Source organism: Sminthopsis crassicaudata, chromosome 6, assembly GCF_048593235.1.
Source record: "Sminthopsis crassicaudata isolate SCR6 chromosome 6, ASM4859323v1, whole genome shotgun sequence".
In the NCBI taxonomy this organism is placed as follows: Eukaryota; Metazoa; Chordata; class Mammalia; order Dasyuromorphia; family Dasyuridae; genus Sminthopsis; species Sminthopsis crassicaudata.
This window is the reverse complement of record NC_133622.1, coordinates 216775050-216788969: the sequence shown is the minus strand read 5'-3', so window position 1 is coordinate 216788969 and position 13920 is coordinate 216775050. Positions and strand designations below refer to the sequence as shown.

The following is a 13920-nucleotide window of genomic DNA, read 5'->3' as shown; positions in this document are numbered from 1 at the left end:
TATTCAAAAATTATCTCTTCATTTGAAGTGAATTAAAAGTATAGACAAAAATTCATGCTTCTGTGCAAACAATGACTTATTGAAAACTATTTTAATTGCACAAATAAAGGGGAGGGGGAGAGAGAGCTTTCCAAGGACAGCCAGTTTGTTATGTCATCGAAGAAATGCTTGCTTTGGCATCAGGGGGCTTGGTTTGAGTTCAGCTCTGTGCCCCTTCCCAGCTCTGTAACCTTGAGCAAGTCCATACATTCCTCTGAACCTCCGTGGCCCATCTCTAAAATAAGCATCGGGCCAGATGACTCCCTTACAGCTATCAGGTTGTCAGAAATCAAACATTAACTTTTACAGCTCCAAAATAAACATATCAGGGCTTCTGGGAAAATAAATGCAAAAAGAAACATTTATTCCTGAGGTATTTATGTATAAGATAATAAAAAATTTACTATCTCCCACATGAATTCAGGGCTATGAGATTGATCTTGTGAACCGGGGTAGGAGGCCATGGAAGGGAGGGGGAGAAAGAGGGAGAGAGTAGTAATTTTGTGTTTTAAAACAGAAATGGACAAAATGGCTGGGACTGAGCTCCTTTTCCAGAAGAGCAGGTTGGATGTATTTTTTTCATGGAGATCAGATTTTCCTTGATCAGTCTGGCTTGCATTGCCAGCAGTTTATCCATGGCGACTTTGCTAGTTCTAGTGTCCACTTCCTAACTTTAGTATGTGTTGGGCAGAGATCTTGTTTGCCCCTCAGTCTTTTTCAGTCATATCCTACTCTCTCTGATCCATTTGGGGATCTCTTGGCAAAGATACTGGAGTGGTTTGCTGTACTTTTCTCTAGCTCATTTTACAAATGAGGAAACTGAGGTGAATATCACTGAGGTGAATGAGGGTCCTCCATCTGATAAGTGCCTGAGGCCAGATTTGAACTCAGGAAGATGAATCCTTCTAACTCTAGGCCTAGCCTTCTATCCATTGTGCCATCCATGTAGCTGCTCCATCCTAAGTCTTTGAGACCAAAAGAATCTGTAGAATAAATTTATTTATTCTATACAATTATTTGACTAATCAAAATAATAAAAAGCCATATAAGCTTGTTGACCTTTGAATAAAATTAATTTGGGTGTTGGGTTGGTTGTTTTATTATTTGAATAAAATTGTTAGTAAGTCTGTGTACGTAGTGTTATTTTAGCCCATTAAAAATAACACTTTCCAGAAAACCATATGCTTTCTCCCCCTCAAAATGATTTTTAACGAGGGCATGCTATGTTTAGCATTCATTTATTCAGTATTTAAATGCTTGCTTTGACATTTTTCCCTTTAGTTTTAGAGTTGATGTGCCAACTTAAAAAAAAAAAAATTCTGGAATGTTTTCATCTATATCTGTATAATTCAGTAGCTGTGGCTGAGAACTGTTCTCTTTGAGGAGGAAAAAGGAATGGTTTTGTTAGCCTAGTGGGTGTAGTTGTCAAGTTAGATACAATTGAAATTCTCTCTCGATGTTTAAAAGGCCTTATCAGCCCTTGACTGGGTTTTAAAATCTGATTTCTAATCCTGAATTATCAGAGAGATTTCCTTGTGGTTTCCAAGAAGTGCTTTGTAGGACCAAAGTTCATTTATTACCTATTGTAACATGAACAGGAGTGGTTAGTTTTAGGAGTACATGCCTGATGGTTGCCTTTCACATTTCATTGTCCATTAGCATTAAGTGAAAGCTGTAAAAATGGAAAGTACTACTTGAAAAGTATATTAAAATAATCTGTCAGAACTGTACATGTTAATATTTTAAATATTTCTTAGTCATAGCTGGAAAAAGTGACCCACAGATGTCCAAATTTGCTTTGGAATAGGGAATTTCAAAAACTCTTCTTGGTTTTTTTTGTTTGTTTGTTTGTTTGTTTGGTTTGTTTGTTTGTTTGTTTTTAGTCTTTCCTACTATTCAGGAAGCATACTAAAGAGAGCTTTGGAAGTAAATTTGGGAAGATCCAGCATGAGACACTTAAAATCGCTGGGTGGTCCTAACTAAGTCTCTGTAATCTTTACCTGCCTCAGTTTCCTCATCTGTAAAATAAGCTATAGAAGGAAATGACAAACCATTCTAGTATCTCTGCCAAGAAAACTCCAAATAGAACCACAAAGAGTAGGACATGATTGAGATGATTCAACAAAATTACAACAAAATGGGGATAATGATAACATCTCCCTCCAAGGATTGTTGTGAGGGTAAAATGGGGTAATATTTACAAAGCATTTTGTATACGTAAAAGAATTCTAGCTATTATTATTGTCATCATCATCAGCACAAATGCTGGATTTGGAATCAAAAGACTAAGATTGAATATTGCCTACTATTTTATTACTTGTGTGGTATTGTAAGTCCCTTCCAATCTGAAATTGATATGATAATCCTGGAAAGTTAGGAGTAATTACATTTATAAAAACCATGTGTGATTTCCATTTTCAGAAGACAATTGGGATAGCAAAGAAGATTTAGTCACAGGTCTTGAGATCTTCATGTTGAATTGTATAGGTATTTATTGAATACGTCTTGTCAGCACTGGACTTAATGATTTATCAATTGGTTGGTCATTTTTACTGTATTCCTACCCTAGGTAAAGGGTTTTACATAACTTTTTTTTTTTTTTTTTTTAATATATAAAACTCTTCCAGGAAGTTGTAAAATTAGGATTACAGATTGGGAACTGCTTGGGGCAATGAGAAATCCAATTATAGTCTTATAAAAGAAAATAAAAGGGGGGAGGGGAAGGATTTGAATGTTGAATGGCCAATCTTTCAGCAAGCAAGTTTTATATCCCAAAATAAAAGATAGATATTCTTTGCACTTGGAGACATAAATGTCAAAATTCCTTTAAGTTGCATAAAATACTCTCTATTCTATAAGACATCTGATGTCCCATAGAATATCCTAAAAGCATCAATTGTAGCATTTTGAGGGTCAAAACTAGTCTTCTAGCTAGAAATGAATATTTAATAGTGCAGGCCTGTGATAGAAAGGCACATAGTGTCTTGTCTCATAGCAATCCCAGAGCACCCTAACCACTTCCTGGCTCCCTTCTTACTGTGCTGGTTCTTAATTTGTGGTATTTGTGTGTCTTGAAGGAAAATTTTCTCCCAGCACAGGATGGATTTTAAGAATGAAGCTGACTTCTCTGCTACTTGGAGTGTTTTTTTTTTTAAAGAGGTACCGTAGGATTCAGAGTCAGAAAAGACTCTACTGTTACTGATGGCAACACTAAGGACTTGCTCAGCAGGTGGGATAGACACAAGTGGCTGTTGGATCCTTGGTGGAGGGCAAAAAGGGATTTTTAGAGTTCCTCTAGACAGTTAGTCCATAGCCTTTCATGAAGTACTTTGGAGGTGCTAGCCCCAGTCCTAGGCATTAGAGATAAAAAATTAAAATGAGAAAGTTCCACCCTTAAGAAGTTTATATTCATTACCTAATAATGATAATAACTGGACTTTAAGGTTTTCACTGCAGTAACATTAGCACCCTGGCCAAGACCTAGACTTGCCTGGGTCTCCTGCCCAATCTGGGCCAGAGGTGGAACCTGGATCCAGGGCTTCAAGCTTCTAAGCTGGCTCCGTCTCCACTAGGGAATGAAGCAGATGAATAAGATCCAGTGACTGTTCTCCTTCCTCTCCCCCATCCGGCCTCAGGCTGGTGACGGTGGTCGAGATGGTGCAGGGGCAAGGTGGTTGGACCAGTTTGGAGGCCTTGGGCTTGCTTTTGAGACCAGGCCAGGAACACAGGAGCAGGGAGCAGGAACTGCGGGACCGTGGGAGCCAAGGGGGCGACGGGAAGCGCCGAGGGCCTGCCTGGAGCTTCCAAGTGTCAGTCTTTCCTAGGCTGAGGTGTGGTGGGAAGCTTCGGTTTGGGCTGTAGGGCTTTTGTTTCAAGTTGCCAATGCTGTTAGTGCTGCTGGTGTTTCTGTCAGAGAAGCTCAGGTTATTGGCAGATCCTGGCTCTCCTACCCAAGTGAAGGAGTAAAGTACAGGTCCTCCTTTGGGCGGGGATTCTTAACTTTGTCTGTGTCACGCACATCTCTGCAAGTCTGGGAGGCCTGTGGACCTTTTCTCAGAATACAGCAATGTTTTGTTTTTTGAGGCAGTCAGGGTTAAGTGACTTGCCTAGGGTCACACAGCTAATAAGTGTCTGGGACCCCATCTGAACTCAGGCCCCTTTCCATCCAGGACCTCTCTCTCTCTCTCTCTCCACTCTATCCACTGCACCACCCAACTATCCCAGAAATATTTTTAAGTGTGCAAAATAAAGAGGATTACAAAGGAAAGCAATTATACTCAAATATAGTTACACAATAGGGAAACCCCCAAGCTGTCTTGCAGGTTAACTCCTGTGAAAGAAGCATGAGGGAGAGAGGAAGTTCCATGAAACTGTATCAGTTTTTTAGCCTCTCCATAAGACTCCCACTTAGAGCCCAACAGGGGGAGTTATGTGAGTTCTTGACTTGGGTGGGGGGAGCGGTTTACAGCATGACTAGCTTAGAGTTTCCTTGGTTAAGGAGGTAAGCATGAGACTGGGGAATCTTTGGAAAGTGGGCACAAATGATGTGTGACTGCCATGGGGTAGCAGACCAAGAACTTGGGGACAGCTTAGAAACCTAGAATTTTAGGACTGGTGGAGGCTTTAGCATCTCTTAGTTCACTTCCGGCAGAATGGCCTGCAGTTGGAAGACTTAATTAATGTCTAATGACTTTTCCAGTTCCAAACTGCCAAGTACTGTTCTAAGAAAGAAAAAAAAACAACAAAAGAAAACATTTAAAACAACCCAAAAGATAGCTTTTTTTTTTTTATGTCACAGAAGCGACCATTTCATCATTTATTATATATCTTCAAATTGATAAATTGTTATTTACTCTGTAGTGCTGTCAACTATATCTGATTGGGTTATATTTTGTAACAAAACTAATCAATGAATTGGCTGTGCTCTGATTATTTCAATTATCGAGATTTTGTACAGTCTGTGACTAGGACTAGGAAGAGATTAATCTTTTCAACCATATTTTGATCAGTTCATAATTGAAGTTTTCCTTGGAATTCTTTGTGACAGTTTAGGATAGTTTTTCCCCCCTTCTTTTTTCTTTTTTTTCCTTCAGTTTTCTTTTTTTCCCTTAAAAAAGATAGCCTTTTATTTTCAAAATTCATGTAAATATAGTTTTCAACATTCACCCTTGCAAAACCTTGTGTTCCAAATTTTTCTCTCTCCCTTCTCCCCTGGACAACAAGTGATGCAGTATATGTTATACATGTGCAATTCTTCTCTACATATTTCCACATTTATCATGGGCAGCTTCATTCTTAAAACATTTTCTGATGTGGGGACAGGTGGGGAACCTGAAGCGAAAATGAGTTAAGATTCTTATTTGCCCACAGTGATCTGGCTGGCTTGTGCCAGAGTTAGGAACAAGGATTCATTTCTGCAAAGAAAGAACTTTCCAGTGACCCTTCTGAAGCTGGGGTTACTAAAGAGAAGAATAGAGAGCATGTTAAAGAGTGACGGTGGCTAGAAATAGCAGAAGGATGGATGCTTAGGGCTTTAAGTTCTGCCCTGAAGAGAAAGGATATTTGAATGGGATGCCAAAAAGGAAAGGTCTTTAGTATAACTCACCTTTATTTTTACAATTGACTAAACTGAGGCCCAGGCAGGGGGTGAAAGATTTCCAAGGTTATGGAGGTAGTAAATAGCAAAGATGGGATTGTGACTTGGATCAACTCTAGACCCAGTGTTCTTTCTAATACACTGGCCACCAATTTTAAAGTTCCCTTTAATTAAACATGTTTATATTTTATATATATATACATATATACACACACACACATCCACAAACATTTATATATATATATGTGTGTATATATAAAAATATACCTATATGTAGGTATATACAGATGTGTACAATACAATTGTGCGTGTACACACACACACACACACACACACACACACACATACATACATATGCTCATTATGTATATAGGCAAAGGATCTGGCTCCTTGAGCTCATTAAATTCTACCAGAAGAAACCTATCGACCTACAGTTCTGCAATTACCCTGGACCCTCTGTAAGTTTCTCCTGATAAACTGGTTCCACCATCCCCTTAAAACATCTTGCAGCATAAAAGAAATTGAATATGGATTGAAGAAGGGAGTCAGCTCATAAGCCTTTTCATCTTCTGGGAGGTGTGGAAAAAAATAGGCAGGCAGTTTCTCGCTGATCTTTGAGGGAGCCCTCAGGCTTTTCTTAAAAAAAAAAAAATTCATTTCTTTGCTGAAATGTTGATCCTCAGTGAAAGCTAAAACTCTTCTCGGATCAGGGTGTGCACACCTGTTTCTCATGGGGCTATGACACCTGCATATCAACTGAGATCTACTGATTAACCCTTTGATGATTCACAGGAGACCACCTTTCTAGAAGTTTTAGTTTTTTTTTTTTTTTTTTGTTTTTTTTTTTAACAAAGGTTACATTTTGTACAGTTTTCGTGTTTAACTTAAAGCAGTGTGTTATATGGGCCAGAATGGTTGCTTTGGAGTTGATAATCCCCAAGTTCTTCAAGACCTGCCTTTGGCACATAAAGACTGGATGATTCTGGGCAATCTGAAGACAGAACATGCTTGGCTAGCTAAGTGGTGATGTGGATAGAGGGCAGAACTTAAGAGTCAGGAATCCTCCCTCAGACACGGACTAGCCAAATGATTGGTGGCAAGTTATTTGACCTCTTTTAAGCCTCAGTTTCCACATTCCACATCAATTTCCAATAAGTTTTTGTGAGACTCTAAAGTGCTAATAATGTGTTCAGATGCATAAAATTTACCTAAGAGTACAAAAGAAACAACCACTGAAAAGGTTATCACCATATTAAAAATAAACAAGCAGATTTAGCTTCTCTGGGAGCAGACATGAGAATGTGTGAAACTATGCCTTTCTTAGCTCCTCACTCCACCTTCTGATTCCCACTTGGGGCCCAAGTAGGGTCTTCTAGGTGGTTCTCTCTGTGGGAGCTTCTGCAGCATAGTTGGCCAAGGAGAGAAGCACAAGACAGAGGTTTCCTTCCTGGTGAACCTCTAGGCCCTCGAGTTTTTGGAACCTCTTGGTGCTTGAGAAACTTCCCATCTTTGCATTTCTTTGTCCTGCAGTCATTTGGGTGTGGTAGCTGAGAGAACTCCCTGACTGAGTCTGGGAGTAAAAAGCCCAAGTTGATCCCCCAGTGTGTCCTGGTCTGTAACCTGAAGCACCCTCTGAAGTCTGGAAGATCCCCCTAGGCTCTGATATCCTGGGATTCTAGGCCATGCACACAGCAGGCTCGCAGGCTATCATTTTCTCTGTGTAGGTGCTGCCTCTGCCAGTGCCCAAGGTCACAGTAGGTGTCACAGACAGCAAACCATTTGAATAGAGTTTCAAAACCTTGTTCCCTGGCCAGCTTTTTTAAACTAGCACTCTTAGAGTTCAATTCTGAGCTTCCTTCTGGTTTTCCTCTTCCTGTTTTTCTTGAGAGAGGGAAGAAGAGCATCAGTTGTCCTGCTGATTGACCATCTGAGAGGAGTCAGCTAAGGGATTGGGGAGGGGAGAGGAGGAGAAGACGGCAATCCTTGAAAAATTCATTGTTGGTAGAACTTGGTTTAATATAATGACATAGGGATTTCTAATCATAGGTCCAGGGAATGGGCTGCAGTTCACCTTTGCATTGTGAAAAATCTGTTTCAAAAAAAAAAAAAAAAAAAAAGGAAGGGGGGGGGGGAATCATATTGAGCCAAATTCAAACTTTACTCTTAAAATGAGATCTTGTTAAATAAGGAAAAAATAAATCAAATCAATAAGCATCTAAGTACCTACTATGTGCTAGGGACTGCACTAAATGTTGAAGATGTAGGAAATAAAAGGAAAAAAACAGCCCTTGTCCCCCAAAATAACATTGATTAAAGGGTGCATTCGAATTTTTTAAAAGTGGCAGAAAATTTCTAACTGATCTTTGAGGAAGTCCTCACCAGCCAGATTTGGGGCAAGAGGAATGGGAAACATACAAAGATTCTAAAGACCTACAAAATTCTGGAAGTCTCAAGTAAAGAAGACAAATTATTCGTAAAGAATCCCTTAAAGATCTTTGGTAGGTGTGTGCTGTTAGTCTAGAATGTGTGGTACACCTAATTTCTCAGAGACTGGGATGAATTCAGGAGCTTATGGGGAAAGAAACGAATCTGAGAGCATTTGCTCCCAGCTCCAAATGCTTGGGAGAGCAACTGTCTTCTTGCTTGGATTTTTTCAAGTCTTTTTTAGATATATAAGGACAAAGTATCAGTCAGTACTTCTTGATCAGTTAATTATTTAAGTGCCTATCATGTGGCAGACACTAGAGAGTTAAAAATATCATCCCTGTCCTCAAGAAGATTACATTCTATCTGAAGAAGAAACATGTAGAAATGTAAAAATACAAACTATATACAAAGTATATAGAGTGGGGAAGGAAAAAGGGGAGATAACATCTTAAGGGAATTCAAGGAAGGACTTCAGTAAGAGGGAGCACCAAACCCTTCAGATAACAGATGCAGAATGGAGGCTCCTCTTGGATTTTTTCAGTCATACGTGGCTGATAGAGCTCCTCTCTTCAATCCCAGCACTCTTTTCCATTGCTTACAAATAGATCCCTCCTTCACTTAAAAGACAAACTTTATACCTGATTGATATTACAGGGACCAGTGGGGAATCTTCCCTTCCCACCCTCTAGTATGCTTTTCACTTCTGTATTTATGATTTCCAGGCTATAATTAAAAATATTAATTTTGCTGGGCTCCAATTTCTTCATCTGTAAAATGAAGCAGTTAAGTTCTTATAGTTGATTCCAACTTTAACATGCAATAAACCAACTTAATATTCTGCCATCATGAGTTCTGGATCCAACAACTCAAGAATGTTTTCTCATGAGATTGGCGGTATCAGTTCAACAACTCTATATGACTCCAGACATTCTGCTAGAATTTGGAATATAAAAATCATAGTACAGTCTAGAGGGCAAAAATCAAGAAAAAAGACTCTTGGTGGCAAAGAGAACTCGCTAAGGACCCAACGATTGCTGTAGCCTTACTTTCTGTCCTCAGAGCTCAGCACTGTGCCTTGGCATTGATTCAGTGCTTCATAAAAATTTGTTGTATTGACATCTTAACATTTTTGTTTCATGGACTCCTTTGGTCATTTTATTCTTTCTCATACTGATGTTTCTAGGTAGATGAAATAAAATCCACAATTTTACAAAGAAAACCAATCATATTGAAATAAAGTTATCTATATATATTTAAATTCACAGATCCCAGGTTAAGACTCCTTTCTCTGAGACTACAAGTTATAGACCATTTGATCCCAGGTTAAGATCCCTTTCTCTGAGACTACAAGTTATACATTATTTGATAATTTACATCAGAGAAAGGCATTTCTCCATGGAGGTGACACCACTGGTCCATAACCACCCTGCAAATGATCCCCCCTAAAAGGCATCTTAGAAACTTAATTCAGATTCATGATTTTCAAAATTTCAAAAATTTCAGTCAATTGACAATTTATCAAGCACCCACTATGTGCCAGGCATTATGCTAAGGTCTGGAAAGATCATTTATTCAAGGTCAAATAGCAACAGATTTTAAATCAGAACCCAGGACTCCTAACTCTTCCAGTTCTGATGCTACATGCATCTGTGGAACATTGTGTCCTCTGCCAGGTGAAACACCAGCTAAGTCTTTTTCTAATAGGTGGATTATTCCATTTGCTCTCTTTGCTTATGTCCCATTTATACTACGACATCAGCCATGGTGGAAAATGTATGTTTGAAGTTGAGATACATTTCCAACTATATAACTGTCTTACTGTGCTCATTTCCCCTTCAAGTAAACCATATATGTCATTTCAGCTTTCTGTCTGTTTTTTTAAAAAGTATTAAATGTTTTCAGGACTTTAAAACAAAGTAAAAAGTGCTAGATTAAAAAAAATTGTTTTGCAACTATGAAGTATGTCTAATTAAAAAAAAAAAAATTTGACATAGCTCCTACTTTTAAAGTAAAACCATGGTGTTGGACCAATAAATCCGCTTAGTGTGGAAGAAGAGAATACTGTGACTAATGGAAACTAACTTGGGCCTTATTTTTTAAAAACAAATTTCTCTTGAAATAGGTGTTACCCAAATTATTAAGGCCATTACAATTTCCGTTCTCAGTTTCAAATTTTTTGAGTTGTGAGACTTGTGTGACTAATTGACTCATTCCTTAACGATTAAAGTGTGTTCTTGAACTTGGCTGTTGTGTTTCTCTGACAGGCGTCTAGATGCCAACCACATTACCTCAGTCCCTGAGGAGAGCTTTGAGGGTCTCGTGCAGTTACGACATCTGTGGCTGGATGACAACAGTCTGAGTGAAGTGCCTGTGCGACCACTCAGCAACCTCCCCTCTCTCCAAGCCCTGACCTTGGCTCTTAACAAGATCACAAGCATCCCTGACTTCGCCTTTACCAACCTTTCAAGTCTGGTGGTTCTGTAAGTACTCGCTACCTTCAGTTTCTTACTGAAGTTGGTTGGAAGAAGGACTCGCCATCCTAAATGGAGAGAGAAAAGTGGGAGGGAAGGGCATCTCTTGGTATTTCCAACTGTAACTACAAAAAGTAATTGGTCTTCTCCGGCATGTTACTGAAGAGACAAAAAGAGATGTGATTATTCTGTTGAACTTCCCTGGTCAGGTCACACACAAAATCATCTCAGTAGGCATTTGTTAGGCCCTTGTGGTGTGAGTAATCATATCTACTTTGGTCTTTGCGATGAACAAGAGAAAGTTAGTCTAAAAGGATACTCCCTTTGGTGAACTTTTGGTGAGAGGGCTGGGCAAGATTCAATCAATAAACATTTATTCATGTGCCAGACATTGCTAAGCAAAGACAAACATAGATGGAGTCTTGATCTACATTGTTAAAGGGAACATCCAGATTGATTAGATGAGATAGCTATGGGAAGAGGTATCTGGAAGATATGGGCATACAAAGACAATAAATCTCTGTCCACACTATGATCTGATAGTCTTCCCAGAGTCATGAGATACGACATGTACCTTGCTGAGAATGTGCACAACAGTGTGAAAAAGGGATCAGGAGTCAGGAAGTTCTTGCAATGGGACTTGCCTTGAATGTGCTTAATTCTGTGAGGTGGGCATGGAGAAGAGCAATGGTATGGAGACAGGAGATGAAATATTGAACTTGGGGCATAGGAATCATGTCACTTTATCTGGAGGACATAGAAAGAAGTAATGAGGTAAATAGATCAACAAAAGTAGCCTGGAAGCATATTATAAAGGGCTTGTCATTTAGGAAGGTCTTTTTGGGAAGTTACTTGGTGCAATTGGATAAGAGTCCTGGGCTTGGAATCAAGAAGACCAATCTTTATGAGTTCAAATTTGGCTTAAATACAATTATTATGTGATCTCTGGGCACGTCCCCTTATGTGCCTCAGTTTCCTCATCTGTAAAATGAGCTGGAGAAGAAAGTGGCAAATCACTCCAGTGTCTCTGCCAAGAAAACCCTAATCTGGGCCGTAAAAAGTCAGACACGGCTAAAAAATAGCTGAACAACAAATTTATCCTTGAAGTAACAAGGAGCCAACTGAAGGCTTTTGAACCAAGGAATGACAAGGCCAGGTTTTGGTTTAGGAAGTTATTTGGACATCCATGAGGTAGATGGGCTAGAGAGAGAAGGGGCTGAAAACCCAGAGGCCATTTTAGGAGGCCAGGGCAAAAAGTTAAAGTGGGAGGGGAGGAGGCCTGAACTGAGAATATCTAACTGATTTTATGACATTATGAGACCTTCTGACCCTGCCATCAGATATACTGTATACATAGATTCAAGCTGAGCCAAATACTATATGACTATGTTTGGTTTGGGTTTTAATGGGGATCACGAGTTTCTTTGTAGCTTTGACTCATTAAAACAAAATGGTATTTGGATTCATTTGGGGTCAGGACTTAGCAAGCTTGTACATTTTGTCCCAGGTATTGGTTTGGGTCCTTACTATCCATACCAGAAGGTAATAGAAATTAAATTCTATTCCAGTGCTTCTGTTATAGACCTTTTTAAAGATCAAACTGCCCCTTTCCCCTGTTTACAAATAATTGGGGGCAAATTAATGAAGATTTTGCAATGGTTTAGATTTATGATTCAGTTAACAGCATTTTCCTTTTATTTAAATAAAAAAGGAATCCAAACAAACTGTGTTGGATTCCCATAAATACTTTAGTGATTAAAATGCCCTTTCCCCTCTTTTATATGGGCAGAGATTTAGAACTGGGCAGTATCTTAGAGGTCAGGTGATAAGGAAACCAGTGCTCACAGACGATTGTCCAAGCTCATGCAGTTAATTTAGTGACAAGAGTCAGGATTCACATCCAGATCCATAGCTTTTTTTTTTTTATTATTATTATCCTATGATACCTCCCTCAATTGAATTTCATTCTATAAAGCAAATATTTATGTGGAAGGCACTGGAGATACAAAGACATACTGGAGAAAGTCCCTACCTTCAAGGAACTTATGTTCTCCTGTATGTGTCCGTAAAGGAGTGCAGTGAGGGCGAGAGGGTCAGGCAGGTGGTTGGGATGCTCAGAGAAGGCTGCTTGTAGGAGGTGGCACCTGAGCTGACCCTAAAGATTCTGACAGAAGCTGATGAGGAGGGAATGCTTTGCAGGCCTGGCCAAAAGCTTGTATGAATACAGAGGATAAAGGGTCAGGTTTAGGGAATAGCTCATAATCTGCAAGTAAATGATATGGTCAGACTTGTGTCATTGTCTCTGCCAAAAAATGCCAAATGGGGTCACTAAGGGTCCTGTGTAATTGAACTGACTGAACAACGATTTAATCACCTGTTAGTTTAGTTTGGTGAACTTTTGGTGAGAGGAGTGGGCAAGATTCAATCAATAAACATTTATTCTTGTGCCAGACATTGCTAAGCAGAGGACAAGCATGGATGGAGTCTTGATCTACATTGTTAAAGGGAACATTCAGATTGATTGGATGTGGGAGCCATTCTTTGTCTTTGAAGTACTTAAAAGAGTTACTGCCTAGAAATATCTATATGTTGTTTTTTATTTTTGCCTCCTCAGGCACCTTCATAACAATAAAATCAAGACCCTGGGCCAACACTGTTTTGATGGATTAGACAATTTGGAAACTTTGTAAGTATATCTTGACTATCTTCTCTTATTGATCGTGATATACATTTTCATGACTTATAAAAGGAAAAATATGTGCTATTGAATCCATAAGTTATTTATAAGTTTTTGATCATTTTGTATCATTTCTGTTTTGACAGTCTTAGGAGTAGGATCAAGAATAATTCAGATTTGTGATTGGAAAAGAAACCTTCCTTCTCTTTGGGGCCATAGTGGGGAGAGGTGGAGATTTGAAAATTTTAATTAGTTGATTTCCTGTTAATTGTTGTTTTATTGAGATTTCAATCTCATGATGTAAGAGAAATGGAACTAGCCTTCATGAAGAAAAAATTAAAATATATTTTTAAAATACAGTGTGTGTAACATTTCTGCAAATGTTATTCTAAAATCATGTCGTTAATTCACTAAAACTCAAACACAGCCTTATGTCTTAAATCCCATTTTGCTTATTGTGAATCCAGCTGTGGAGGCTTGATAATGCTCTTATAGAACTAACTGGTCTCCTTGTCTTTTTTCACTAATGTGACTTTGTAGAATCAGGTAGTAAAGTCGATAAGGCTGACATCATGACCATCCAGAGTGGTACTGTGTCTCTTACAAGGATAATAATCCTGATCTGAATGAGTCCAATAGCTTTGAGTTTCTGCCTTGACTCCTTCTAGTTTCTGAAGCTACTCTAGGTAAACTGAGTCTGGATGGGAAGT

At 38.9% G+C, this 13920-nt stretch overlaps 1 protein-coding gene across 1 annotated transcript in view; it reads left to right on the top strand.

Annotated features, from left to right (window-relative positions):
- Positions 1 to 13920, top strand: part of LGR4 (leucine rich repeat containing G protein-coupled receptor 4) — a 118639-nt gene that overhangs the window by 81739 nt on the left and 22980 nt on the right. Inside the window, exons 5-6 of the mRNA XM_074274982.1 lie at positions 10327 to 10542; positions 13148 to 13219. Coding sequence (XP_074131083.1) covers positions 10327 to 10542; positions 13148 to 13219 — 288 coding nt within the window. The remainder of the gene's footprint in view (positions 1 to 10326; positions 10543 to 13147; positions 13220 to 13920) is intronic.